This window comes from Lepisosteus platostomus, chromosome 4 (genome assembly GCF_059453375.1).
Source record: "Lepisosteus platostomus isolate fLepPlt1 chromosome 4, fLepPlt1.hap1, whole genome shotgun sequence".
NCBI lineage: Eukaryota > Metazoa > Chordata > Actinopteri > Semionotiformes > Lepisosteidae > Lepisosteus > Lepisosteus platostomus.
The window spans coordinates 42,010,282-42,036,839 of record NC_142614.1 but is presented as its reverse complement, the minus strand read 5'-3'; the positions used below and the strand labels follow the sequence as shown (position 1 = coordinate 42,036,839).

The 26,558-nt window shown below is 35.5% G+C and overlaps 1 protein-coding gene across 1 annotated transcript in view; it reads left to right on the top strand.

Annotated features, from left to right (window-relative positions):
- The window catches only part of itga1 (integrin, alpha 1), an 86,968-nt gene that overhangs the window by 40,260 nt on the left and 20,150 nt on the right, over nucleotides 1–26,558 (top strand). Inside the window, exons 8-19 of the mRNA XM_088629521.1 lie at nucleotides 5,783–5,933; nucleotides 6,258–6,423; nucleotides 7,546–7,619; nucleotides 9,355–9,499; nucleotides 12,663–12,805; nucleotides 12,973–13,116; nucleotides 13,818–14,075; nucleotides 14,317–14,447; nucleotides 18,726–18,892; nucleotides 19,351–19,487; nucleotides 21,156–21,266; nucleotides 23,949–24,034. Coding sequence (XP_088485647.1) covers nucleotides 5,783–5,933; nucleotides 6,258–6,423; nucleotides 7,546–7,619; nucleotides 9,355–9,499; nucleotides 12,663–12,805; nucleotides 12,973–13,116; nucleotides 13,818–14,075; nucleotides 14,317–14,447; nucleotides 18,726–18,892; nucleotides 19,351–19,487; nucleotides 21,156–21,266; nucleotides 23,949–24,034 — 1,713 coding nt within the window. The remainder of the gene's footprint in view (nucleotides 1–5,782; nucleotides 5,934–6,257; nucleotides 6,424–7,545; nucleotides 7,620–9,354; nucleotides 9,500–12,662; nucleotides 12,806–12,972; nucleotides 13,117–13,817; nucleotides 14,076–14,316; nucleotides 14,448–18,725; nucleotides 18,893–19,350; nucleotides 19,488–21,155; nucleotides 21,267–23,948; nucleotides 24,035–26,558) is intronic.

The following is a 26,558-nucleotide window of genomic DNA, read 5'->3' as shown; positions in this document are numbered from 1 at the left end:
TCACGCTGTGTTTATGAAGAAAAAGTGATTAGGTTTATGAGCAATCTAATTACCTATTCGCTTAAAATGCTATATAAAATAAAGTTTATTTAGAGATGAATGATCAGTGTCGCAGTTTAAATAATGAGAGTCAGGAAACTAACACAGATCCATATTATATATATATGGATCCATATCCATATTATATTCCCTTTTAATCAAATTCTAAAAGTATGCTTGTTGACTCCGGTATCACGTTAGTTAAAGACTTCGAAGCTTACAATGTTTAGGGAGAAATGGAATACCGGTGTGTATTTTTCCTTGTGATATTTTAAGCTCTAGTTGAATGATAGGTGTCGCATTTTAAATCATTTTCGTAGCTAGAAATTATGAAACGCCCTGTTAAAAGCAAGGAAGTTTTTATGCCCCGTTGAAGTAAAACAAAATGCCTGACAAAGTATGGCTTGGACAGATTCCAAGTGCTTGTACAAATGTGCTAAAGAAATTATACTTTGAGTATACAGCTTGTCCAAAGTCATCCATTATTAATACTATTAGTAATATCTTCAGTAAAGGCTTTGATGCATAAATATTTCTGATAAAGGTAGGTTGTGTACTTCTGTCCAACTGAGCAATCTTGCTTTCATAATATATACCAACATTTTAATGACTGATGATTAACATGCTGTAATACACAGTTCAAAATTAAAGGCTCAAATGCTGTACATGAGAGGTTAAGCTCCCCCTGGCGGTTTTACAAGGCGACGCCGGATAGTTAGTCACGTGACACACGTGAAATGCGTGATACCGCGTGATACTGTGACACGCCCACCGGGGTATGCCGTGAAATACCTCACCCATTTTGAATGGCTGCATCTGTACAGTACCTGAGGCTGTAACAATACTAATAACTAGAAATCATATTTATATTTGATTAGTTGTGTTTAGAACTGGTTATTCAGTTCATAAGCAAACCATTTATATTTGATTTAATGTTAAGTTATACGGTATATAAGAATTACTGGCAGATCACTATATTGACCAGATACATTTTGATCCTTGTGTAAAAGTATTGAGTAACTAAGATTGTAGGGATTTCCCTTCCTTATTCAATATAGACATCTAATTTAAAATGGTTCAAACACAAGTCTGTTTCAAATACTGTACAGCATATAAAACAGTCATTTCCTTACTACTTTTCATGTTGGAGTTCATTCATTCATAGAATTATCTAAGGTATAAATATGCATCTCTAAGATATAACTCTAACCCACTATTTCACTACTCTAACACCCTTCCACCATCCCAAGTGTCATCGATATCAGCCATGCTGCACACTTTTGTTTTTCACAAGGGACTCCAACTTCATCTGTATGAATAGGCATACGCTACTCAATCTAAATGGGCTGACACAAAAAGACTAAGTCATTTTCCTAATATTTGTTTCTTATACTGTATGTATAGTTTTCATTTGTAATACATAAGAACAGAAGAATAGTTAGACATGAAAGGAGGTCATTTGTTATACAGTATCTAGCCTGTTTGGTAGCTAATACTGTGGTTAACGGATCCAAGGATATCGTCCTGCCCTCTCTTGAAAGAAACTGGAAATGATCTTGCTTAAACAACACGGTTGTTTAGCTTGTTCCAGATTCCCACAACCCTTTTGGTAAAGAAATTTGATATTCCTGTAGTTTACATGATAAAAGCAAACCTGATTTTTTGTTTGGTTGCTCTTCCCTGGACAGACTCCAGTGCAGCAATACAGTATCTGCTGTCTGCTTGTAACAGTCTGTGAAATGTTTGTCCAATCTGCTTTTTTTTTAAATAATTCCTTTAGAGCAGAAATTCCTTTACAGTGTTTGCCAATCCTCCTATTTTGGTATTATCTGAGAACTTTACTACTTCACTAGCTATATCAGAATCTAGATAATTCTCATAAATTTGGAAGAGCTGTGGTCCTAACATTAATTAATGTGAAACTCACTACACAATCTGTACTCTGTTTTTTTTTTATGAAGCAGTTCTTAATCTAAAAACAACTGTTTCCTGGAATACCTTCAGATCAATTCAGTTCAAGCATTTACTGTATCTTGTACTGTGTGTGAACTTTAACAAAAGCCCTCTAAACAACTAAATACAACATATTCAATGCTCTGTTTGTATCCATTATTGCTTTTGATTATTCAAAGACCATGTTAGTTAAGGTAGGCCTACCTATTTAAAGCATTCTTAACTATTCTCGAGAATCCTACTGTCATGCAGTAGTATAGTTTAACTTTACATATCGTTTCTGTAAACGTATATGTAATATCTGTCAGACTTGTTGGTCTACTGTATAATTACTGTGTTTGTTTTTATCATGTAAAGTAACTTATTGATGGTTACTACATTAACAATTTTCCATTGAATTAATGCTGTCTTGTGTGACTGTTGGAAGAGTTTTTATTACTTAGCTTTACTGTTTGCTGTTGCAGTACTATAACAGACACCAAAAAAGATTTCTCCTTTGCCAACGGGAGCAGGACCCAAAAAGTATATAGACTCCCCAAAGACCAATGAAGGAATTTCTCTGTCCAGTCATCAGGTTTCTCAACACAACTATCATCAATTCTCACTCTCTGGTTTGTGAGAATTAAAACACAATCCAAGCCTTGACTTCCAAAGGATTGGGACCAACCCATACTGACATACTGTAACTGCAATTCATGACCTGTAGATTTCCACCACAACATGGAAAAACCACAACAACATTTTTTTATCCTGCAACTTCCAGAGTAATATTCAAAAACAAAGATTATGGCAACAATCTACTAAGAAATGCAGTTGAAACTGATATTTTGGTTTATTTCAGAAGCAGGAGATTAGTTTCTCAAATCCCTTACTGTAGCAACCAGCAACTGGACCAAATGACCTCTTCTTGTTTGTAACATCACATACTGTATGTTATAATGGTCTTCTATTAAAAAATCTTTGTTGTAGCAATCTGCTCCCCCATATCAAATATTTCATGGCTCATATAGACTAATGTAGACACAAAGCACTGGATGAATTTCAAAACAAAGGATATACAATGCCTTACAAATGTATATTCAGACCCTTTTAGATTTTGTTGCTTTAAAGCTTATAATTATTACATTTGAAGTAGCAATTCCTTTTTGTTACACACAACCTACCCCACACCATTCAAAGAAAAAAGCAATAAGAAAGTAAATCATAATTTAAAAAAAGTATTTATACTGTACCTTTTATGCATAAATATTCATATATTTTGTTGTGGCAAAGGTAAATTAATTTAGATGCAAAAATATCATGGCCATGCAATTAGTTGAGTAGTGAATTTTAGGCAAAAAAAATAAATATTCAACCATAAATGCCTTGGAGCTTTCAAAACAACTCCGGGATAAAGTTATATACAGTATGCAGATCAGTAAAGACCTTTTTTTCCTTTCAGCGGGGAATAAACCTTTATCTGTTTTTATCAATTCCTACTGTCAACCAGGGAGGTTGCAGCATGAAGCTCTAGTTCTGCTTCTCATCAGCAGGGTCTGGAAGTTTATAAAGACTGAGGGGAATGTAGATGGCGCAAAGTAATGTACTGGAAAATTCTAGAGGAAAACCTGTTTCAGACCTATAACTGTGACAAGAATTCACCTTTCAGCGGAATAATGGTCCAAAGCACGGGGTCAAAACTACACTTAAAGTACACTTTAACCACTGGCTTAAAAATAAATGTCACTGTGTGGCCCAGTCAACATGTTGTTGAGAACCTGTGGGAAGACTTGAAAACTGCTGTCGATAAGTGATCCCCAGGCACTTTGAATAAGCTTGAGTAAATGTAATCAACATATTTCAGTTTTCTTTCTTTTTTGTTTTTCCTGCCATTAATTGTAACTTATCTTAAATGTATTACGTTTATGAATAAATATTAAGCTTAAAAAGTATATATGCATCATTTTCTAATTTCACAGAATGGTACACCATAGAAAGGGCCTAAATACTTTAGCTGCAATAGTAGAATAGGCAATACTGGCTCTCATAATACTGTATTTTCAGCATAGAGATAATAATGAAATAGGCTACTAGTATGAACTGTTTTATACTACATATCTGTGTACACAGAAACATAAGATATACTGTAAGAATGTTAGCTTTTTGTCTATAATATACCACTTTAGGAATTTATAATATCATGATCGTTATCATTACACATTTATTAGGTGGCACATGTTCAGTCTATATGAATTGTATGTTTTGTTTCTGGTTATGAAACAGAGGTGCAGACCCATAGAGCATAGTAACTAAGAATCCCTAAGATTGTAAAGAACTTTTGAACTCCTTCTTTATTAGCAGAACATCACATGACAGATGAACAGTAACATCTTTGTTAAACTACTGTTAATCTGTACAGGGCAGTTTACCCTGTAAACTTATATCTTCAATGCATTTTTCTCACAAATTCACAAATTCAAATTAAAAGTTTTGCACACTTACATAGTTAGAAAGTAAATTAACGCTGACTTCCAGACCTTTTGAATCTTCTTGTCAGAAGTTTCTTAACAATTTGTACAGTATAGCCATTTTATGAAATGACACCTATCCTGAAATCAGACGAAATTCTTTGAATGTGTACTCTTTCCAGGATCCTGCTGTAGTTATTCTTAAATTCAATTTCCAGGTTGTCATTGAAAGAGGTACATGTTTTGAGCTTACTGATGCATTTTTGAGTTCAGTCATGTGCTATTTTAGGAATCAGCTAGTTTTCCTTTCATAAAGGGAAATGTTTGTCTGTTTGTTTCAGGGCAACCATGTGCTTAACTAATATATATTCTTTTGCTCCCACGATATATGCAAGGCGTTTTGTGGTTTCTGCTCCCCAACATTAAATATTATGTTACAGTATATTTGTTTGGTGCAGAAGTTCTAATATCCTATCAGTTACCATATTTATTCAGATATGTTCTAAGTCTGTGTACTGCAGTACATCGTTTTGGATTGTATAATGAATTGGAGACGGTGAGAGATTTTACAATCGCCCTACTGTTTTTCATGGAGAAGATCTGTGCAGAGATGAACAATACAGTTCAATACAACAGTAACTCCCACAGATATTTTCCTACCATATGGTGATGAGGGAATTACTTTTTCTGTGTAGCACTTCGGGAAGTGTTAACCTCCAATGGTTTGTACTGTATTTCATCTGGGAATGATTTGAAGGTTTTGGCTTTTTTTTTTGGTGGTTATGATTCTGATAATATATCCTTAACATGTACTGTAGTATCCTGCAAGTGATTAAGTCCTGTAATATGATTTATTGTTTTTTAATATTACAAAATAATGTTTATGTATATTTTTAACTGTACTATTTCATTTAAAACTTGAATTCTTAAACTTTCCCTTTCTTATTTCTTAAGTGTAGCTTTGGCCTTGTCCTTTGAATCATACTCATGTTGAAAGATTTGAAGAAGGTTCTCCTCTAAGTTTTGCCCTTCAGTCTTAACAAGCTTCCCAGATCCTCCAGATGAGAAATAGAACTATAACATAATTGTGTTGATTATAAGTGTATGAGTATTGTGTTGTGTTTGCATTAAATCTAATGCTGTGCATTTAGATATAGAAACAACTTATACAATCAGATAATATCATTTTAGTTTTATATTTATTTAAAAGCAATTTCGAGTAAATTGTTTGATTTTGTTGTACAGTTTTAAATTGAATTCAGATTCTGAAATTGGACAATAACAAACCAATAACATTCATGTGAATAATAATTTTTCTAACTGGTGTCTATCCTAACTTTCAGAACTGAGGCCTTCACAGAAGCACGGGGAGCACGGCGAGGAGTGAAAAAAGTCATGGTGATAGTGACAGATGGTGAATCCCATGACAGCTATAACCTCCCTGGTGTCATTAAAGACTGTGAAAATGATGGAATTCAAAGGTTTTCAATAGCTGTAAGTCAAATGAGGCAAACATATTTTACATACATACTTTACATTCTCTTTGGTTTGTACAAATCAATTGTACAGTATGTCTAATGCTATTTACCAAGATAAAGGAACAGACAAACATTTCATTTCAATATTCTGTCAACCTAAGCATGTTATTGTAGACACTGCACATTTATGTTAATTATTGTCTTTATTTTCTGAAAAATTATTAAATGTTAAGCTTTCAAAATTCAATTGCTTTTATATAGCACCAGTGGTTGGGTTTTGAACAGTCTAGTAGTCGTACAGTATATTGCATGTAAAATAATTGATTTTACTATGTTTTAGGTTCTTGGTAGTTACAGCAGACAAAATCAGAGCATTGATAAGTTTATTGCAGAAATTAAGTCAATAGCAAGTAAGCCTACCGAACAGCATTTCTTCAATGTCTCGGATGAAATCGCTTTGGTAACAATTGCTGATGCTCTTGGAGAAAGGATTTTTGCATTAGAAGGTAAGAAATGTATTTTAAATTTTCTTTTTTAAATGACTTACATAAATATCTTGTCAGTATTTTATGCTGAATTTAATGAAAGACCAAGTAACTGAAAGTGTTTTTGGGTGCTGATGTATACTGTAATTTTAAATAACTGACATGTCATTTGTTACATAACTCAAGTCTATTTAGAGGCTCAAATATGTACAGTATAATGTGTATTCATATATATAATTTGCATAATTTGCAACGTGCAAACTAATGTAACACATGTATCATAGATTAATTTTTTATATGTACTACAGCAACATGGAATAATAAATGTAGTTTAGATTTGGGGTGTTTAGCTCTTGTTACTTGCTGTAGGTATTAAATTAGATGTTAGTCTCTAAAAGCATATTTAAGCAGGTATGAAATGGATAATTAGAGAGAGAAATAACTGCACTTAGCACTGATTGATCCTCCTAGGATTTAATCCTATTATCTAACTCTAAGTAAACGAAACATAGATAAATACATATTTTATTGAAGCAGGAAGGGAGAAACCTCTGATGCAGCTGTACACTGTTGCCGCTGTAAAGAAAATATATTCTGTGAATGTTTACTCTCAAGTACTGTACATGTACAGTAGGTTAGCTCAGTGACCTTGCAACCAAATAAAAGTAACAATGGGATCTATTGAAAACAAACTAAGAATGTTATGTTATATGCTTTACTATTACATTGGAATTAAAATATTGCACTGTGAAAGTAGCATTCCCTGTTCAGGGAATACAACTTTCATTGTGTAATATTATTTTAATCTCAACTTCCAAAATGTTGCCCAGTACTACAAAAAGTTTTTTTTTCTTTGAGTTTTGGAGATCAGGCAAAACAGATGGTCTATTCAGGATTTTGACATCAGGCACTTGTTTGTAATTATCCCTCCATAATGGGAAAGCCACTTCTCTTGGTGAGGGTTGTGGCAAATCACAGTGATCCCAGAAACGAAGGGCACCAGACAGGACTGAGAGCATGTGACTGCTCTCCACCTGGATGAGATGCCAGTCCTTTGAATGTACTGTGTAATGTATGCTGTAAATATAGTAGTATATATTTTAAAATTCTCTTTGATTCATTGAATTTGTTATTTTTTCTTAGCTACCTCTGATCAACAAGCAGCTTCATTTGAGATGGAAATGTCTCAAGCTGGATTCAGTGCTCATACTTCTAAAGTAAGTTTATTTTGCCTTTTTGAATGTACTGTATATACTGTATAATTCAGCGTTGATGTGTTGACCAGGAATAGAACTTGGGTCAACTATTTGGAAGGGAGCTACGCACACTACTATACTATCAACCTGTGACTCAAACAGTAAAATTTCCAAAAAATCACAACTAAGAAATTATCTTATTCTCTGTCTCCTGACAGTCTTATCTTCAGACAAACTGTTATGTAAATAAAAAGATGAAAGTGAAGAAGGAGTCTGCATGATCTGATTAAAACATTTTAGTGAGTAATACTACTAACATAACACTAATTATGTTCAAATATGTTTCACAACTGATTTTTATTTTAACAATTTAGCTGATGTTTAAACTGGGGCTTTGTTTGAATTTTTTTCTAGCTCTAAATTTCTCTGTGTCACTTTTTCTAAGTTTATTTTTAGCTGCTTTCTTATCTGACATATTTAATTTTCCACTATGCCGCTACCATAATGACTCAATGAATTCTGTGATCAGCTTGCACATTGTTTCAAGATTCACCACATTTTCCAAAGAATCTAATTAATTGTTTAATTAACTGAAATACATTTTTTTCTCCCTTAAAGAGAATCAAGAACTAAGACTCACAGTATCCCATCAAATTATCTGATCTTTAGAATAACTAGCCCACTCTGGTCAGATTTAATCTGCTGTACTTTAGATTGATTTTAGATTCACTGTATTTCTAAACAGAAAAAGATCAATGAGGGGGAGCAGAATATCTGAGAAAGATACAGTAGGCAGAGGAAGCAGAAAGAGGTGTCAGGAGAGATAAGGGAGTCAATATAGATAGAGAGTAGACCTCACTGGGAGACCTGGTGTGATCAGCATGGTTAAAGAAGAACCAGGTAAGTGCAGTGTCAGAAGGCATAATACCTTTTTAGGTTTAGTTCTCTTTCAGGTAAGAAGTCCATCCTAAACAAAAAAGACTGTTATGTGATCTATCTTAGACTCTGAATAATGAGTGATTTCACTTCTTACCCAAAAGGTAGTGAGACCGTGTAAGAAGCTACCCAGCCAATTAAGTCGATATTGTGAAATGGTTAATAAAATCCTTTGGTACAACAACCACCACAACACTGACATGTTGGTCAGAACAATGTCCACTTGTTTGTAACTTTTCTCATATTCTGTTCTTATATTCATATGAAATTACAAAATGTACATGACTATTTTAGACATTCAGAACTGTAAAATGCTAGGCTGCTTCACAAAAAGCTGCGCAAAAACTCTTTCTAAATCCATTTTTTTATCCATAACAAACAAAATCTTACAAGTATCCATGGGCCAATCAATCAGTCATTCAGTCCAATCTCTTTTTGATGCACTCCATCTCAAAGGTTCACATGGCCAGTTGGAAGCCTCAGCTTTCTTGTTTTAACATCACCCAGCCACCAAGCTGTGTACATGGTCTTATTGTCTTAAAATAATTTCCTTGGTGCCAGTAGATTTGCCATGCAAGGGACAGCATTTTGTAACTTTTTGAAGGATCCCAATGAATCACCTTCTACACCTTTGTTAAAAAAGGGTTTCAGTCCTAAACAAACCATTATACTCAGTTAGAATAAAACATCCCTTCATTTGGTTTTAATGCTTTTAACACTGTGTCTACATTTGTTAAGCTGTTATCCTTATGTGTCTGTTAAGACAGATAGATGGGTGGACAAACATCTTAACTCTTTTCCATTTTCTGTTCTTATAAAGGAAGGAGTCATGCTTGGAGCAGTTGGAGCTTATGACTGGAACGGAACTGTGGTCATGCAAAGTGGAGAGAATTTTATTATTCCAGACAAAACAACATTTCATAATCCCTTTGTTGATAAGTATGAAGGCTTAGCTGGCTATGTTGGTAAGTTCAAAAGAAGTACTTAATTAATACTTGAAACAGTTTCTGATTAAGTGCAATAGTATTAATCCAATTTGCTTAACTTAACTTAATAAAACTAATCTATGAAGTCAATTTTGGGACCCTGAAATGTTTTTACATGGCACTGCTTGCCCGCCTGGGTCTCATTGCCTTTTAAGGTTTGTAATTATTATACAAAGAGGCAGGGAGTGCAACCGGGAATGTCTGACGTAAGTTAATAATAGCAAGATGTGGAAGATATGCTTGAATGTCTGGGTGAATTCTTATATTTGCTCCTTTAGCATCAGAGATGTAAACTAAATAATTGGCTGACTTTCAATAGACTAAACAATCCTCCTAACCCATAGCAACAAACTACAAAGGTTTCCTCTATAAAAAGTGGACACACTAACAATTTAGTTCTGCTAAAAAAAATCTTCATATTTTTATTAGTTTTAAAAGATTTGAAGATGTTCTCAGCTGCAGAGTTTCGATATGTCCAATAAAAGAAGTGCTTATGTTTGGATAGTTTTAGCCTGAGGACATGATGAAAAATAAAAATTTGGATTGTCTTTTATTATAACAAAAATGTGTTGTGCTTGAGAGATGCCCAAACCCACTGACATACTTCTCTGATGTTGCTGATGTTATAAATTTGTTCAGTGTTTGACATACATATTCAATACTGGTAAACCAAAAATAAGAACTTCCATTATTTTGACTAACAAATGCTTACAGTATAAAACATGAATTGTAACGGATGCCAGTACACTCTCTATGTTTGCTCTCAAATACTCTCTTGTTGATCAGAGATTTTGCTGAAAATTGCAGGTTTTTATCAAACCACTCTAACAGGACCTGTTTACCTGTTTCAGTGACATAATCCTTTAGAGTTTGAAAGTATTTTCAGACTTGCCTGGTCAAATGATCACTCTTCGAATGGATTCAGTATTTTGTACAGTACATCATACTTTGAGTACTGGGAGAAAGACAGCAGATCAAATTTCAGCCTGGGACAAAATATACATACAGTATGTGACACTACAGTAATATTAAATGCTAAATTTTTAGTGCCTTTTATGTACTTTAATATAACCTACATTGCATTCAGTGAATTTCCACTCTTGTCCGGGGAAGAGACACTCTCTGAAATCCAAGAAATACAATTTGCATATCTGTTATACACCGACATCCTATCTCTAGATGACTTGAAAACATGACAGCTTGTGTGTTTTCTTATATCCATTGAGGAGTACGATGCAAGTAACATTAAATGAACTTAGTATAGTGTAGGAGTTTTATTAATTTACTTGGACAATTTACTAATTGTAACAGTTGTATTGTGCTCTCACGAGGCACCAGTTCTGTAGAGGTTTGGGCATTTACTGGGACAATGATTAATTGTAGCAGTAAGTCACAAAATGATTGTTTTAATGGCAAGAATCTTTTAATGGCTTAGAATCCAACCATGCGGTATATCTCAATGCACACACACAGGTACTAATACACAAGAATACATTGAATATGCATGTAAACCTAACAGATCTTATCGTGAGGGTTATCAGAATACAAAAGATATATATTCATTCAGTTACAAAAACAGATAGGCGCCAATGGATGACCATTGATCATGATAGCCAGGCTTAGCTAAGTGCATCCCCATTTAGGAGCTGTCCCTTATCAAAAGAAAACATCTTTAAATAAGCCTGCATGAATAGTTTCTCTGTGGCTGCACCACAGAGATGAAGAGAGAGATGGGGCCTCATTTGGGAAAGCACAGCAACACTTAACACTTAACTTAACACTTAATTCTTTCTTATTAACAAGCATTGCCGCTACACAGTAATTCACGTGGTGGTTCTTTGGCTATTAGGATTCAATCATCAGAATAATCCTACACAGGTTCAAATACACTAAATACATTTATTAATACATGAGATTGTGCATATAAAAACATATGACACTCCGTCTGGATACAGACGGCAGATCTTATTGTAAGGGTTACCAAGATACAGAATACATCACAATCAGGAAGAGATACAAGACAAGGAATATGCATTTAGTATACCATTCGGGTATACTATCTTGTTAATCAGTCTCATTAATACAGATTCTACATTAGATACTCATAGGTAAATACAGGAGGAACAGCTGACAGGCTCTGTCGAAGCGGTCTCCTGGCTCAATGACCCACCAGTTCTGGTGTGGCTCGGAGTTGTGGGGAAAAGGAGAGAGAGTGTTCTTCTGTCAGCTTCGCTCTGGACCGTTGTTGCTTTCCAGGAACCTGCTAGTTAGTGTTGAGCTGGACTAGTGGAAGTCTGTTCACAGAGGTGACTGCATGGTCAGAGCAAGTCACTCTTTAGGGGGAGAAACTTGGTTGCTCCTGGCATAGCAGCTACCTCTGAATAAAAGTATTCAGCTGTTGACAAAAGTCCAACCATATTACTCCGGTGATCAGGCGTGTACAATGATGGTTGCTAGCAGTTCACAAAGTCTTGCTGCAGGCTTGACCTCGGGCAGAATTCTGTCTTTACATATGGGTTCTCTCTGGCTCGGCACTTGGGAAAATGTTACAAGTCCTAACACTCAGACAACAGCACTGGCAGTCACGTGATTGTCAGACAGCCAAGTTGCTCAAGCAAATCTGAAGGAGCGCGAGAGTGAACAAAGGAGCAATCTCAGAGCTCTGTGCAATGCCTTTTAACTGGAGGACATAAGGTTGGTGATTGGTCAAGAGATTGCCGGACAGTTGGGGTCCCCATACCCTGCAGGTTCCTGATTGGTTGGTCACCTTTAGGAATGATTGACCATGACCTCTGACTCTAGGACCACAATCCGGATGTGCTTAGGGTCTCACTAGACAACCAGGCAGCAAGAGTGGGCATCTATCATGATAGCTGATTGCATCCCGGTCCTGGGAACTGTTCCTTATCAGGAAGACAAACATCCTTAAATCAGTGCATAAGCATAAATAACTCCTCTGTGGCTTGGAACACAGAGATGAGAGACATGGGCCTCACTGGGAAAAGCACAGCAACACATAATTCGGTCTTATTAATAAGCATTGCTGTGACAATAGGAAATTAAACATCTGTACTGCTTAGAATTTGGTTCAGTATTTTAGTATCATGAACAATAATTAAAATAACTGGATGGTATCTTTTAGGTTATGATGTTGAGTCGGCATCCACAGCTGATGGTGTGCTGTACATTGCTGGAGCACCTCGGTACAACCATACAGGAAGAGTCGTCGTCTACACCCTCAATGGAACTACAGTTAATGTCAAACAGATATTAAAGGGAGAACAGGTACTTGAAATATTGCATAAATGCAATTATGCCTACAGCATTTACACATGTTTTGAAGAAGCCCTTTAATAAAACAGCTTGGATCCTAACTTGTCCTCAAAGTAGGAACCAATACTGATTGCTTATCTGTTGTATTAACTTGGTACTTTTAATTTCTTCATTTTAAGATTGGTTCATACTTTGGAAGTGTATTAACAACTGTTGACATTAACAACGATTCATTCACTGACATCCTGCTTGTTGGGGCACCAATGTATATGGGAAATGAAAGAGAAGAGCAAGGTCAAGTATATATCTACAAGCTAAATAAGGTAAGATGAAGCTGTTACATTACAGAGTTTGGTGCTAGGAGTAACCAAAAGAGAATAGGTGGTGACCTTAGCATCCTTGTTAAATTCCACTCTAGAATTACACAATCTGGCCTACATGAAGTTTCCCCTTAATTAAACTGGTGAAGCAATGTCTCATATCTCTACCTCATCTGTTACTGTATGTGTTAGGGCTGCCAGCACCTAATAACTGTGAAACCTCACTTATTTGAATGTTTCACTCCAGTGGTGGATGAAGATGGTCCCCTACTATATTCAAGGCTCTTTAGGTTTCTCTGGATTGAAAAGTACTATTTAAGTTTAAACAATTGATGTACTCACTCACACTGAAATGCTGTATGACTATAGAATAGACCACAACACTAGATTTTCTGTTTCTAGTAATGCATGTTCTGTTTCTAGTTGCATTGCAAGCTAAATATTTTAGAAAGCAAAACTTCACAGTGCAATAATCTCATTAAACTGCCTGGGCCCTCACCTGTCCTCAAGGTAAGAACCAATACTGATTACTTATGTTTCTATATGTATATCTATTACACGAACTTGGTACTTTTCATTTCTTCATTTTTAGATTGGTTTATGCTTGGGAAGTGTACTAATTACTGTTGAAACAATGATTCATTCACTGACATCCTTGTATGGATAAGTTATATGGATATTGACTGCCTCTGCTACTGCAACAGGGTGCATTTGAACACCAGATGACATTGAAGCCTGTCAAACAGATGTGTTGCAATGCTCATTCAGCCAGCTCCTGCAAAATCGTCAAAAAGAACGAACCATGTGGATCTCGGTTTGGAACAGCTATAGCCGCAGTAACCGACCTCAATCTGGATGGCTTTAATGATGTAGTGATTGGAGCCCCTTTAGAAGATGACCATCGAGGAGCAGTTTATGTATACCATGGATCGGGGAATTCCATACGTGAGAAGTATGTGCAGGTAAATACTTTCAAAAAGATCTTCCGTAAGCAGGCATTTTGAAACAAGAGGTCAGCTCTTAACAGATACAAAATATGGTTTATGGCCTTCTCTTAGTAGTAGTCTCTCAAAAACCCATAAGTGAACTTAAAGGTGTAGCTACAGGAACAATACAGTTTACTCACAGAATATAAAAAAGGACATTGTGATTTTTTAACTTTATACTACAAGGAAATGCTCATTTGGCGATCGGTTGTATTAGAGAATTGCTTCAGGTGGAGATGGTGAGAAGATGAAATTCTTTGGACAGTCGATTCATGGAGTACTGGACTTAAATGGAGATGGAATCACTGATGTCACAATTGGAGGTCTGGGAGGTGCCTCTCTTTTCTGGTGAGTATTAATATTTGGCTTCTTCCTTCTAATAATAAAAAATAATTCCTTACACTTATATAATGTTTTTCTGGACACTCCACTCAATGCATTTTACAAGTAATGGGGACTCCCCTCCACACCACCAATGTGCAGCACCCACCTGGATAATGAGATGGCAGGCAAAGTGCACCAGTGCACTCACCACATGTCACCTATCAGAGAGAACAGAGTGATGAAGACAATACATCCTGTACATGGCGATAGTTACAGTAAGAGGTCACGTATGATAAAGGCCAGGGACAAATTAGATCAGGACATGGGGGTATCACTCCTACATTTGTCGAGAAATGCCCAGGGATTTTTAATGACCACGGAGAGTCAGGACCTTGGCTTTACATCTCATCCAAGGCACAGTGCCATTTTTTGCAATATAATTCCTGCTTCTAGTTGTAAAGACAGGATATTCAATGGGGTTTTATATGGTAGTTGCAATGATTTGTTTTCTTTCTCCTACATTCTTTAAGGTTTAAAATCTGTCATCAGATTACATTTTAAAATGTTTTTACAATTATTGACTTTAGTAAACCATAATGGCAGGGGATCATTTAATGTAACACAATTCACTCTAGCCTAAATACCTTGTAATGTATTGATCCAAGATAGATTGGTCTCAGTTAGATTTAGTTGCAGATATGATTTTGTGAAATATATCCGGCAAGAGAGATATGATGTAATGGTAGTCTAAGAATTACATTCTAAGAACATAGTGATCTGTAACTGAGAAAATAATTACTAGATATCACAATGTATGCAATATATGCAATGTATGCAATATATTGGGTCTTTTTCCTGTTTTATTTTTACGTGGGTATCATACTGACTGTGCTTCCATCTCATTTGAGGAAGTTTATAAGAGATAAGTTTTGGCTTCAGAGTGTCCTTTAAAAATGAGGTAAATATTATATTGCAGTGATAAGAAAAACCCTAGGAAAAAAGTTTAGAGTTATTAAATTATATCAAACAATGTTCTGAAAATGATTGACATTAAATTAATACAATTGCACAGTATTTTATGTAGAAAAGGAAACAGTAGTAAGTGGTATTATAAGATGGGGAAAGTGAGCTTGAAAAAGTTGCTAATGAAAAGGATTTAGGTACTGTCTTTATGCAGACTCTTCAAATGTCCTCCACTAGACATTGTTGAAAATCAATAAGAGTGACAAGATTGTAATTGTTTAATTATTAAACTTAACATGAATGGAGGTTACATAAAAAGTGAAACATTTACATATTATGTACAATTCTGATTGTCACGTTGCAAATTAAGAACATTAAATAATAATAATTTATATAGTGCTTTTCTGGTCACTCCACTCAGAGCGCATTACAGGTAATGAGGACTCCCCTCCACCACCACCAATGTGCAACATCCACCTGGATGCTCACCACACATCAGTGGGGAGGAGAAGAGTGGCCTCCTACTGGCCCCACTAACACCTCTTCCAGTAGCAACCCTAGCTTTCCCAGGAGATCTCCCATCCAGGTACTAGCCAGGCTCACACCTGCTTAAGTTCAGTGGGTTGCCAGTTGTAAGTTGAAGGGTGATATAGCTGCTGACTATAATTAATTTATGCTCTGGAATCTGTTCAAAGAACAGCCATCAGTTTCCATGCCTAAAGAAACAGACAGGCTTAAGTACAAATATTTCAATTTCATACATTGGGTTACACTATTTAATTAAAAGTACTACACAACATATACGCAGTATTTTAAGTCCCATAGTCACCTGAGGCACAGCTTTGCAAACCTCAATAGATTTCATGGGTTGTTGCTGTAGGTGCAGACTTAAGCTCTCAGATTTCTGCTATTCAGTTGCTGATCTTAAAAATGAACAAAGAGATTATTTGATCAACAAAGGGAACAGAATAGGTATTGAATATGCATGAAGTTGGAGAGTTCTGAGGGTGGTATTCATTCAGGGAAATGTATGTGTTTGGATTAGAAATTGGTTATTAAATAGAAAACAGACGGTAAAGATAAATAAATACATTGGGGTTATGTAATGAGATGATATGGAGTACCACAGGATTCTGTACTAGGTACCCTGCTCTTGTTCATTTATATCAATGATCTGTATTCCAGTATAGTTACAGTACTAAACTTGTCAAGCTTGCAGGTCATATCAAATTAAGATGATTATCAACAACTAATTATCAAATTAGATTCAAAGTAATTTAGATAAAATTTAAGACTGGAAGATACCTGTCAGATAATGTTTAATGTAGAGAAGTGCAGGTTTTCAAATGCAGGTAGTAAAAACATTATGGCATGACACTTATGAAAAAGTCTTAGATTTTTATGTTGACACATTATTTACATAATGTAAGCAACTAAAAAGGCAAATAAAATGGTATGATATATACCTAAAAGTGTAAAATTTAAATCAAGAGATGTTATGTTCAAATGGTACAGTACAGTATATTTCACTAGTAAGGCCTAATTTAGAATATTGTGTACAATCTTGGTAATCACATTATAGTAAAGATATTGTTGCTCTGGAGTCAGTCCAGAGACGATCAATCATAAGTATTCTGGCACTTAAGGAAATGTCCAGTACTGAAAAAACTGAACATTTTTAGGCTTCCAATGAGAAGACATGGAAGGTACCTGATACATGTATTCAAAATCCTCAATGGCGTCAACAACATTTGCTCAGAATTTTATGTGAAACACAAACCAGAAGGCACAATTGGAAACTTAATGGAAGTTCATTTTAAAGGCAAGAATAAGAGATACTTCTTTACCCAAAGGGTTGTGGAAGTATGAACAAGCTACCCAGCCATGTTGTTGAAGCCAATGTCATTGTGTCTTTCAAGAAATTGCTGGATTAGATCCAGGACTTACTACTGGACTAACTACTAACAAACATGAGTGGTGTATTGGAATTACAATACCTTGAAAAATGTGTTGCTGGCTGGAGCTGAGGTTAGGGTTAGATTTAACCACAGACAGAAGTCAACATCTATTCTATCTCTGTTTTAATTACTTTATTACAGCAGCAATTCCTATATAGCCAGCAGACATAGCACACTGCAACTCACAACTGGCAATCGACTGAAGCAGGTGTGAGCCTGATCGGTACTTGCATGGGAGACCTCATGGGAAAGGTTGCTGCTGGAAGTGGTGTTAGTGGGCCAGTAGGGCATACTTACCCTGCAGTCTGTGTGGATCCTAATGCCCCAGTATAGTGACGGGGACGCTATACTGTAAAAAGGCACCGTCCTTCAGATGAGACGCAAAACTGAGATCCTTACTCTCTGTGGTCATTACAAATCCCAGGGCATTTCCCAAAAAAAGTAGGGGTGTTACCCCTTTATCCTGGCCAAATTTCCCATTGGGCTTTACCAATTATGGCCTCCTTATAATCCCCATCTATAAATTGGCACTCTGTTCTCGTCTCTACCGTTAGTTGATGTGTGGTGAGCGTACTGATACACTATGGCTGCTGTCACATCATCCAGGTGAGAGTTATACTGTACATTGGTGGTGGTGAAGGGAAGTCCCCATTGCCTGTAAAGCACTTTTAGTGGACTGTCTAAGTGCATGGAATTAATTGTTGTTGTTGTTGTTGTTGTTGTTGTTGTTGTTGTTGTTGTTGTTGTTGTTGTTGTTGTTGTTCAAGTAATGGATGACCTTTCAACTATTTTTGAGGACCCAAACAATTTTAGTTATCTCTAAAAAATTGGGGTTATAAAAATCAAATATCAGACCTGTGTTCTTTAAAACCAAACATACCGTATACAATATTAACTTAGAAAAACATTCAAAATCAATTTTTGCACATTTTATGTTTGCAGTTTTATAGTTTTTTTTTTGCATTTTTTACGGACCTTGTACAATTTTCACTTTACACACAATTCACAATCATAATTTTACTTTCTTAGTTTAGATAGGTTGGATAATCGGATTAATCCCCTCATATTTTGAAGGAAAATCTGTTGTTTACACTTTGTAATCAGTATCTGTACATCATAACAGGAAGAAAAGATGGGTGGTGCATGCAACCCTAGTACTGGTGTTTAGTAAACAATTTTACTACACTTTTCCAAACATTTTCTGAGTTTAAGTTAAATATTGCTTTGTAATGCAAATATGAATTAATAGGATTAATCAGTTTTGTTTTATGTCCCATTAAAGTCATACAAGTAATGTTACAAATATCTTAAAAGCATATCTGTGAGGATTAAACCGTTTTCTTTATTTTATTGTTTTGTTTTGTTTTTGTTTTCCAACCAGGTCTCGTGATGTAGCAGAACTAAGGGCAAATATGTCTTTTAACCCAGACAAAATAAATGTACAGCAAACACAATGTAAAGTTAATGAAAGGAATACAGTTTGTGTTCAGACCACTGTCTGCTTTAATTACACCCTAAAACCGGATCAGAAGACACAGTCCTCCATTGGTAAGATTATTGTTGCAATTCCTAACAATAACCATTGGTTGACCAGTGTTTATTGTAAAATAACTTATGCATATAAAACCATTACAGTGCTGTTTTTTTACCTCACAAAAACAGCATTACATTTCCTGTCACTTAGTCAAGTAATGACTTTGAGCTCAGTGTCTTGGAAGGGCTAAGTTCCTATAATTAAAGATTTTGTCACTGGAGCTTGTACAGTAAGGATATAGAGAATGCTTCTGTTTTTCAATAAGCATTAGTCTGAAAAATGTATTATATAAAATATATACTGTATATATATATATTATATAATAATAATACACTCAGTTCAGTACAGTGTTATAAATAAGAGTAACTAGTGTCAAAATAAATTTTATAAATATAAATATTGTCTCCTAAAAACAGTTTCATTTACTTGGTTTTCATTCTCTTAATACTGTATATGGTTGTCATTTTTTCAGATTTCAACTACAGTCTAACCCTAGACTTCCAAAGGCTGGTATCAAGAGCATTGTTTCTTAACTCAACTGACAGGAAGCTTCAGATGAAGGTTACAATCCATGATAAGCTGTGCAGAGTCCATACCTTCTACATGTTGGCAAGTAAATCATTCTTCATTTCCTTTAGATAGTGGGCTAGGAATACCACAGTGCTTTTATGCTTAATTCCATTCTGCTGCTATAAACTGTACTGTATGTAGAGTATTGCTCACAAACTAGATTACATATTTCAAAATGTAAAATGCTCCCTTTATCCTCCCAGCAATTCCTTTGATATAGATATAAAATGTTCTCATAGGAAGCTATAACATTGCATAAACAGGCTTCAGGCTGAGTGGTCTGTGATGACATTTTGGGGTGATTATTTGTGTGTTTTTTGCAGCAGGGGATGGAAACATTTGGAAAGCATGTGGCAGCTGGATAGTCCTGTACTCCCCTTGAGATACAAACTTGTTTTATTTCACAGGCTTGGTAAACTCACTTTCATGTAGTCCCCATGTGGTCATCCTGTCAGCAAGGGTCACTGCCTGTTGTACAAGTTTAGCAACATGGTCTAGAAAAATCAGGGATTTAGAAGCCATCCTCCCTTGTGAATATGTCATCTTTTTGTCTTTGTGTCCACAAACGTTGTTAGTTAATTTACTAGATCAAAAACTGTCTACTGAGTCTAGCCTACTGTATGCTGACAATGTCATTTAATGGGCTACGACAACAGGTGTAAAACATAGGTGGGTCCTGCCCCATGGTCCTGTGTGGTTTCCATGGTTTCAAATAATGTCTATTTTATTACACCTTGCAAAAAATGCAAAGGACATAATGTACAGTTCCTTTGCGTTCCCTTTATCCCTTTGTGTAACCATGTTTTGTGCTTACATTCATACTGATTAATTTAATCTACAGGTTATTATTGTATTTTCATTTGTATTGTAAAAATATGAGTTATGAAAATCACATAATGGGCATATTTCAATACAATGGCTAATTTTAAGTTTTCAGTTTTTGAGAGAGGAAATATATTTTAATAGGAAGCAGAAAACAGAACCATTTCAAAGAGTTTAAATTCCTCAAAATTGCTCATCTGCAAGGAACTTAGGCTGCTTTATGCTTTCCAGAGTTGATATTCCACACATAAGGAAACAGTCTGTAGTTGGGCAGGACAGCTGTACTGTGTGATTACTAACATGTGCTGTCCAGATAACATGTTGTACTTCTTAAATCTATTGTACAGGCACATATTGTAAGTAAAGTTACAAAAGGGTAAGGCTTAGAAACGTAATACTTTCCTACCCTTCTAAGTAAGGGTGATTTTACACCCAAAGCAAAAACCAAAATTCTTCCATACCAGTAATAGAAAACTTGGTGAAATACTACTGAAACAAAGAAAATAAAAAGGCCACCAGGTCCACTGTGCTCTTCAATAGTAAACTCGTTAAATCAATTGTTATTCACAATTAATCACTGTTTAGTAAAATAATGTTACTATGTGGAATATGACACATACAAGAAATGTCTATGCAAAAAATTGAAAATGAAGTATCTTTATGTAATTACATTTTAACTCAAAACATAATATGAATAACTGTCCATGACGCCAGCTTATTCGCATCCATTTTCCTAGATAGTATGACATCTTAAACAAATGCAGGGAAAAAACTAAATCTCTTGGGCCTCAGAAGTACTGAATGATTGAACGCTGTAAACCAGAACTGTTTCAATTGTAAGGATGTTTTTCTTTTTTGTTAAACTTTTTTTTTGGTTTCTTCTAGGACAAACCTGACTTTAAAGATCCCGTGAAAGTTTCACTAGAATTTGGTTTATCTGATGACACAAAGGGCCCTGTCCTAGATGGTGACCTTCCAACTTCATTAAATAAGTCTGTAAGTTTCTCAATTGAAAGCTGATTTGACTATGCCGTTTTGGGAATACTAATTTCCACATAATGCAATGGTTACAGTATATACAGTATATATTATTCATGGTTTATTCCATGCTGAAAAGAAAAGAAAGGAAACACAATTTCCATTGTTTTGGCTGTGGAACCTTCTTCAGGTGTAAGACGAAACATTGTGTTTCCTTTCTTTTCTTTTCCCCATTACCTGTTCCTTTGCAGCCTATGCATGCTGATGCAGCTACCTACAGTACTTGAACTATACATTATTAAGTTTGCTTATTGTGGCTTTTTAGTTTCCTTTGAACTTAACTGAAAACATCATTCTGTCCTACATATAATTTTGGTTTTATTAATAAATACATAAATGCTTAAGTAGCACAATTTGAGTATCTAGATTCCCTGCAAGATTTCCTTCACTCAAGAATGTCTGGCTACTAATTTTTCCTGTAATTCTTCTAAGATCTTTGTTACCTTGATTTCTCGCCCCCCTTTGAGGAAGGGTTTTTAAAACCTTCAAGTAGACGTCTGATTTGCTGTCTTTTTCTTCTGAGCTAGTTTTTTTTTTCCCGTACAACTGTTGTCATTACTCATTTTGGACCTGGAACTAGTCAGATAAGGATATCACACACAGATCATAGTTTTCTCTACGATGCATCTACAGTTCTGCCATGGTCTGGAATACTGAGATTGTTTATCTTGTCAACATTCCAAGGGGCCCGAAAATGGAAAAAGAGTAAAAGGAGTGTTCACATTGCATTATTGTAGATTTGATGTAAAATGGCTACAAAATTTGTTTACCATCCTTAGACTTCATAATGTATTTAACTGGGATTTTTTGCCATTGATCGACACAAAACCCTCAATAAGGTCAAAGTGAAAATTAAATTTTCAGTTTAACATTTTACAAATCCTAAATTAATTATACATATAAAAAAGTAAAAACTGATTGCATAGGAATTCACCTTTTCGATATGACACACCTAAATAGTCTCCCATGCAACCTATTGTCTTTAGAATATAAATACTTGAATGGAGTCGACCTGTGTATAGCTAAGGTGTTTCACATGAGTTCAGGTTAAATATATCTATTTCTGAGAGTTGATTAGTACAATCCCAACAAAAAGTACATCATGCAGATGAAGGAATATTCAAAACAAATATAGATAAGGTTATTGAAAAACACCAATCAGGGGAAGGGTATAAGAAATTTCAGTAACAGTAAGGTCCATTATAAAGAAATTGAGAACTATAGCACAACTGTGAATCTGTGCAGAACAAGACATCCTCAAAAACTAGAGAGAAGTGCCCATGCTGACTTTAAAGGCATTACAGTCTTTAATGGCTGAGATGGGAGAAACTGTGCATATGACAACAATTGCCAGGATACTTCACAAATCTGGGCTTGAAAATGGGAGAGTTTAAAAATGGAAGCCATTGTTGAAAAAACCTCCCATGAAATCTCTAGTACGGTTTGCCAGAGAGCATGTGGAAGACTCTGATACCAAGTGGAAGAAGATTCTATGGTCTGCTGAGGCCAAAATTGCCTTTTTGTCCTCAATGTTTAGCGCACTGTTTGGCACAAGCATAACACCACACATGATACTAAGAACACCATCCCTACTATGATGAATGGTGGTGGCAGCAACATGTTAAAAAACAGAAAATAAATCAGTAATCTGTAGTGACCCGACAATTGTCAGGCAGCTGTTGAAACCAGCCGTTCACCAATGGTCCACATCCAACTTGAGCAGCCTGATCAATTTTGCAAAGAAGAATAAGCAGAAATTGCAGTGTCCAAGACTTATCCCAAAAGACTTGTGTGTTATGCATGTCATTTCAAAGAGAGGTTGTGTAAAGGACCCTGTGAAGAGTCTAAAAAAAACAAAAGGGTCAAGAATACTTATCTATGTAGCAGATCCGAAGGTTGGAGGTGCCGAAAAACGCTAATCCAAGAACATAGTTAGATGAGACGTTTTAGTCTTGAAACCGGGGATGAACAAACATGAAGAATACTGTAGGCAAAGACGAAGGGAAGGCTCTTAGCGGCGTAAACCAAATACTGAGCGGTGAGGATACTGCGAAAAGTCCTTAAGTATGATAGTACTGCGGGGTTGTGGTAGTGATATGGCAAAATGGTAGGATTAATAATTCTGAGGTCACCACCTATGCAAAATGGCTGAGGTAGAGGCCTGTCTGTGCTGAGGTTTGCGTTGGTGGGGAGCTGGAGCCGTGACACCACGGCTGTAATTTCTGCCATATGTGCCTCTAACAAATATTGACTTAAGGCGATGAATACTTACGCAATCAGTTATTTTATGATTTTATAAATAATTTAAAATTAATTAAGGATGTCATGTCAAATTTTGTTGTCACTTGGAAGTTGGGGAGTGTTTTTGTATCAACCAATGGCAAAAAACTCAATTAAATACATTATGATTCCATATTGCAACACAATAAAATGTGAAAAAGTCAAGGGGGGGGGGGATAATTTTGATTGCCAAAATTATCAAACACATTAAGATTACATCATAGCAAAATGTTGGACCAAAGAACAAAGGACTGGAGTAAAGAACTTGCCTAATCATCTGTGTGATCACTTCAGAATAAAAAAACAATGAAAGGAAAAAAAAAACTAAAAATTATGATATCACTGAATGTCTTTTTTTAGATACTTTTCACAATGGACTGTGGAAAAAATGAAAAATGCATTACAGATTTACAGCTACATTCAGAAGCTGATATAAAAGGAGACAGGTATGTATACATTTCATAAATTAAAAACAGGGTGAGGAGCTCATAAAAGTCTAGACTTTAAAAGACTTTCAATAGTTTTAGGCAAACTTGGAATTAAGGAGTTTAGCGTGTGAGGATTTTAAGATAGACATTTCACTTCAACCAATTCTGCAACTGTCTGGCTGAAGAAGCATTATCCTAGCCATAAGGAAAAGGCCACCAGAACCTAACACCAACTAGGAGGTGCTTCCAAAGTGATTATAAGGTGGAGGGATGAGTTAAACATGCAATGAGGTAAATGTTGGGAAGAGAGTATTTATACTAAACTGATTATAGAGAACAGCTACTACTTCAGTAACAAACTATTAATTAAAGGCCCCTTTTAAGTAGTCTGTAAGGAAAGAAAAACACATTCAGTATCTACTGTATGTACTGTTTTAATATTTTAAGGTACATGAATCTCTTAGAAATAACTTCACAGCAGTCTTTACAGCTGAGTGTTTCCAACCTTCATGTTTTAAGATAAAGCTGTGACACTTAATATAGAAAAATATAGAAACAAATATAGAAAATTGGGCACACCGGTTCACCAACACTGTATCTAGAATCTAAATTATCTTAACGCCACCTAGTGGACCTTACAGTGCTACTTTCTTATTAAGAGTTACAACATTCATGTATTTTTTATCCATTTTTGCTGTGCCCATAAGTATTTTTTACTTTTTACTCCTGATCACTTTTGAAATTGCTTTTCATTAATAATAAGTAGTCAACAAATGTCACAGTATGCAGTATGCCATAATATGGGACAGGCAAACTGTTATTCTTTTGACAAAATGTAACCATGATGCTGGCCTGACCCATGTATTTAATAAAACTATAAAACCTTACTTCTGCAATACTAATGAAATTGAAACTTTGAAGATTTTAATCGGCATTTACGTAATGGAATGAAAGTTTCCTGCATAAAACACGATAACTGCTTGGCATCTGTTGTAAATATGAGACCCATAACACTGACTCTTATTGTATAAATTGTATTATAAACAAATTTATACATTATATTATAATGTATAAATACATTATAAACAACTAAATAGTTTTTAAACATATTGATGGAAGTCCAACATTTTAGCTGTAACCATTATGATGCAAAAAATGGAAAACATACAATTTTGAAATATTTAGTGCCATTAAAATATTGGTAAATAGTTCCAATGGGGAAAGATTAGAAAGGTCAGAAATAAAACCATAGTGAAGGCTGTGTACCAGCTGAGGAGTGACTCATGTACTGTACACACAGCTAGGGGTGTCAGTGCTGAACCTCCTCATTACAATTTCAACTAAAAAAATAATGAAAACAAGGAACAAGTAATAAATAGGTAAAAAGTAGGGTACTACTAGTAATGAAAAAGCATTTGTCACTGTGATACATTTATAGGAGGTTAAAGCCAAGACCACAAATTGTAATTAATTTAAATTAAAATATTTTACCCACTTTTATTTAATTTCTCAAAGCATTGTTAATGTAATCAAAATTAATATTTTCTAACTAGTACTTAAGCATCCTTTAGACATCAGTGATTAAAGCCCTCTGACTAGCACACAATTAAAAAATTATATTTTTAAATACGTCTTTACTTACAAAAACATATGAAATAGGCAATGGTATTTTAATTACAATTTCATTTTGCATCTAATGAGCTCTTTGAACCTTTTCAATAGAACTGAAACAGCACTTGTTAAGGTAGTTAATGATTTGCTAATGGCTTTTGACAGTGGTTCAGTATTATCTTATTCCTTATCTGGAATTCAGTGCAATTTTTGATACAATCTACAATGACATCTTACTGGTTCACATGGAAAATTATTGCGGGATCATTACAACATCCCTTTATTGGTTTGGCTACTATTTGACTTCCAGGAGACAATTTGTAAATCTTGTGCAATGGGAGTCGGTCCAGGCTCCCGCAAAGCGTAGTTCAGGACCCTATGCAAATGGTATTATCCGGAAGTAAGTGGAGAAGGGAAGGAGATGAAGTGGATCAGGATGGGTTGACAGACAGGGGGACGTAACTACAGTGATCTGGTGCTCGGGGAACGTGGCAATGGCAAACAAGTTCAGGCAGTCCAAAAGGGGGAATCCAGAGTGCAGTCCAAAGTCCAAAACCGGAGGATCCAACCAAAATGAAACAAACACAGTTAAAATCCGGAACAGGATCTGGAACAGGGACAGTGAATAAATCGAAGGTGACGAGAAGGTGACGAGACCAGGCGCTCCGAGCCCCGGACTCAGATGGTCAGGACACCATGATAAAGCCTATGCTGTGAGGTAGGCGGACTTCCAGGCGTCTATCTCCCAATGATGAGCCTGAAATAGCGAGAGCATGAGGCTTAAACAGTGGGACAAAACAAGAGGCAGGTGCACATAATCAACTAAAATACGAAAGGGACCTTTAAGAGGAAGGATGCCAATCGTGACATCTTGGCTGATAAAATCTGGTGTTGTCCCACAATTTGCTTCTTGACCAGGTATGAACCTAAA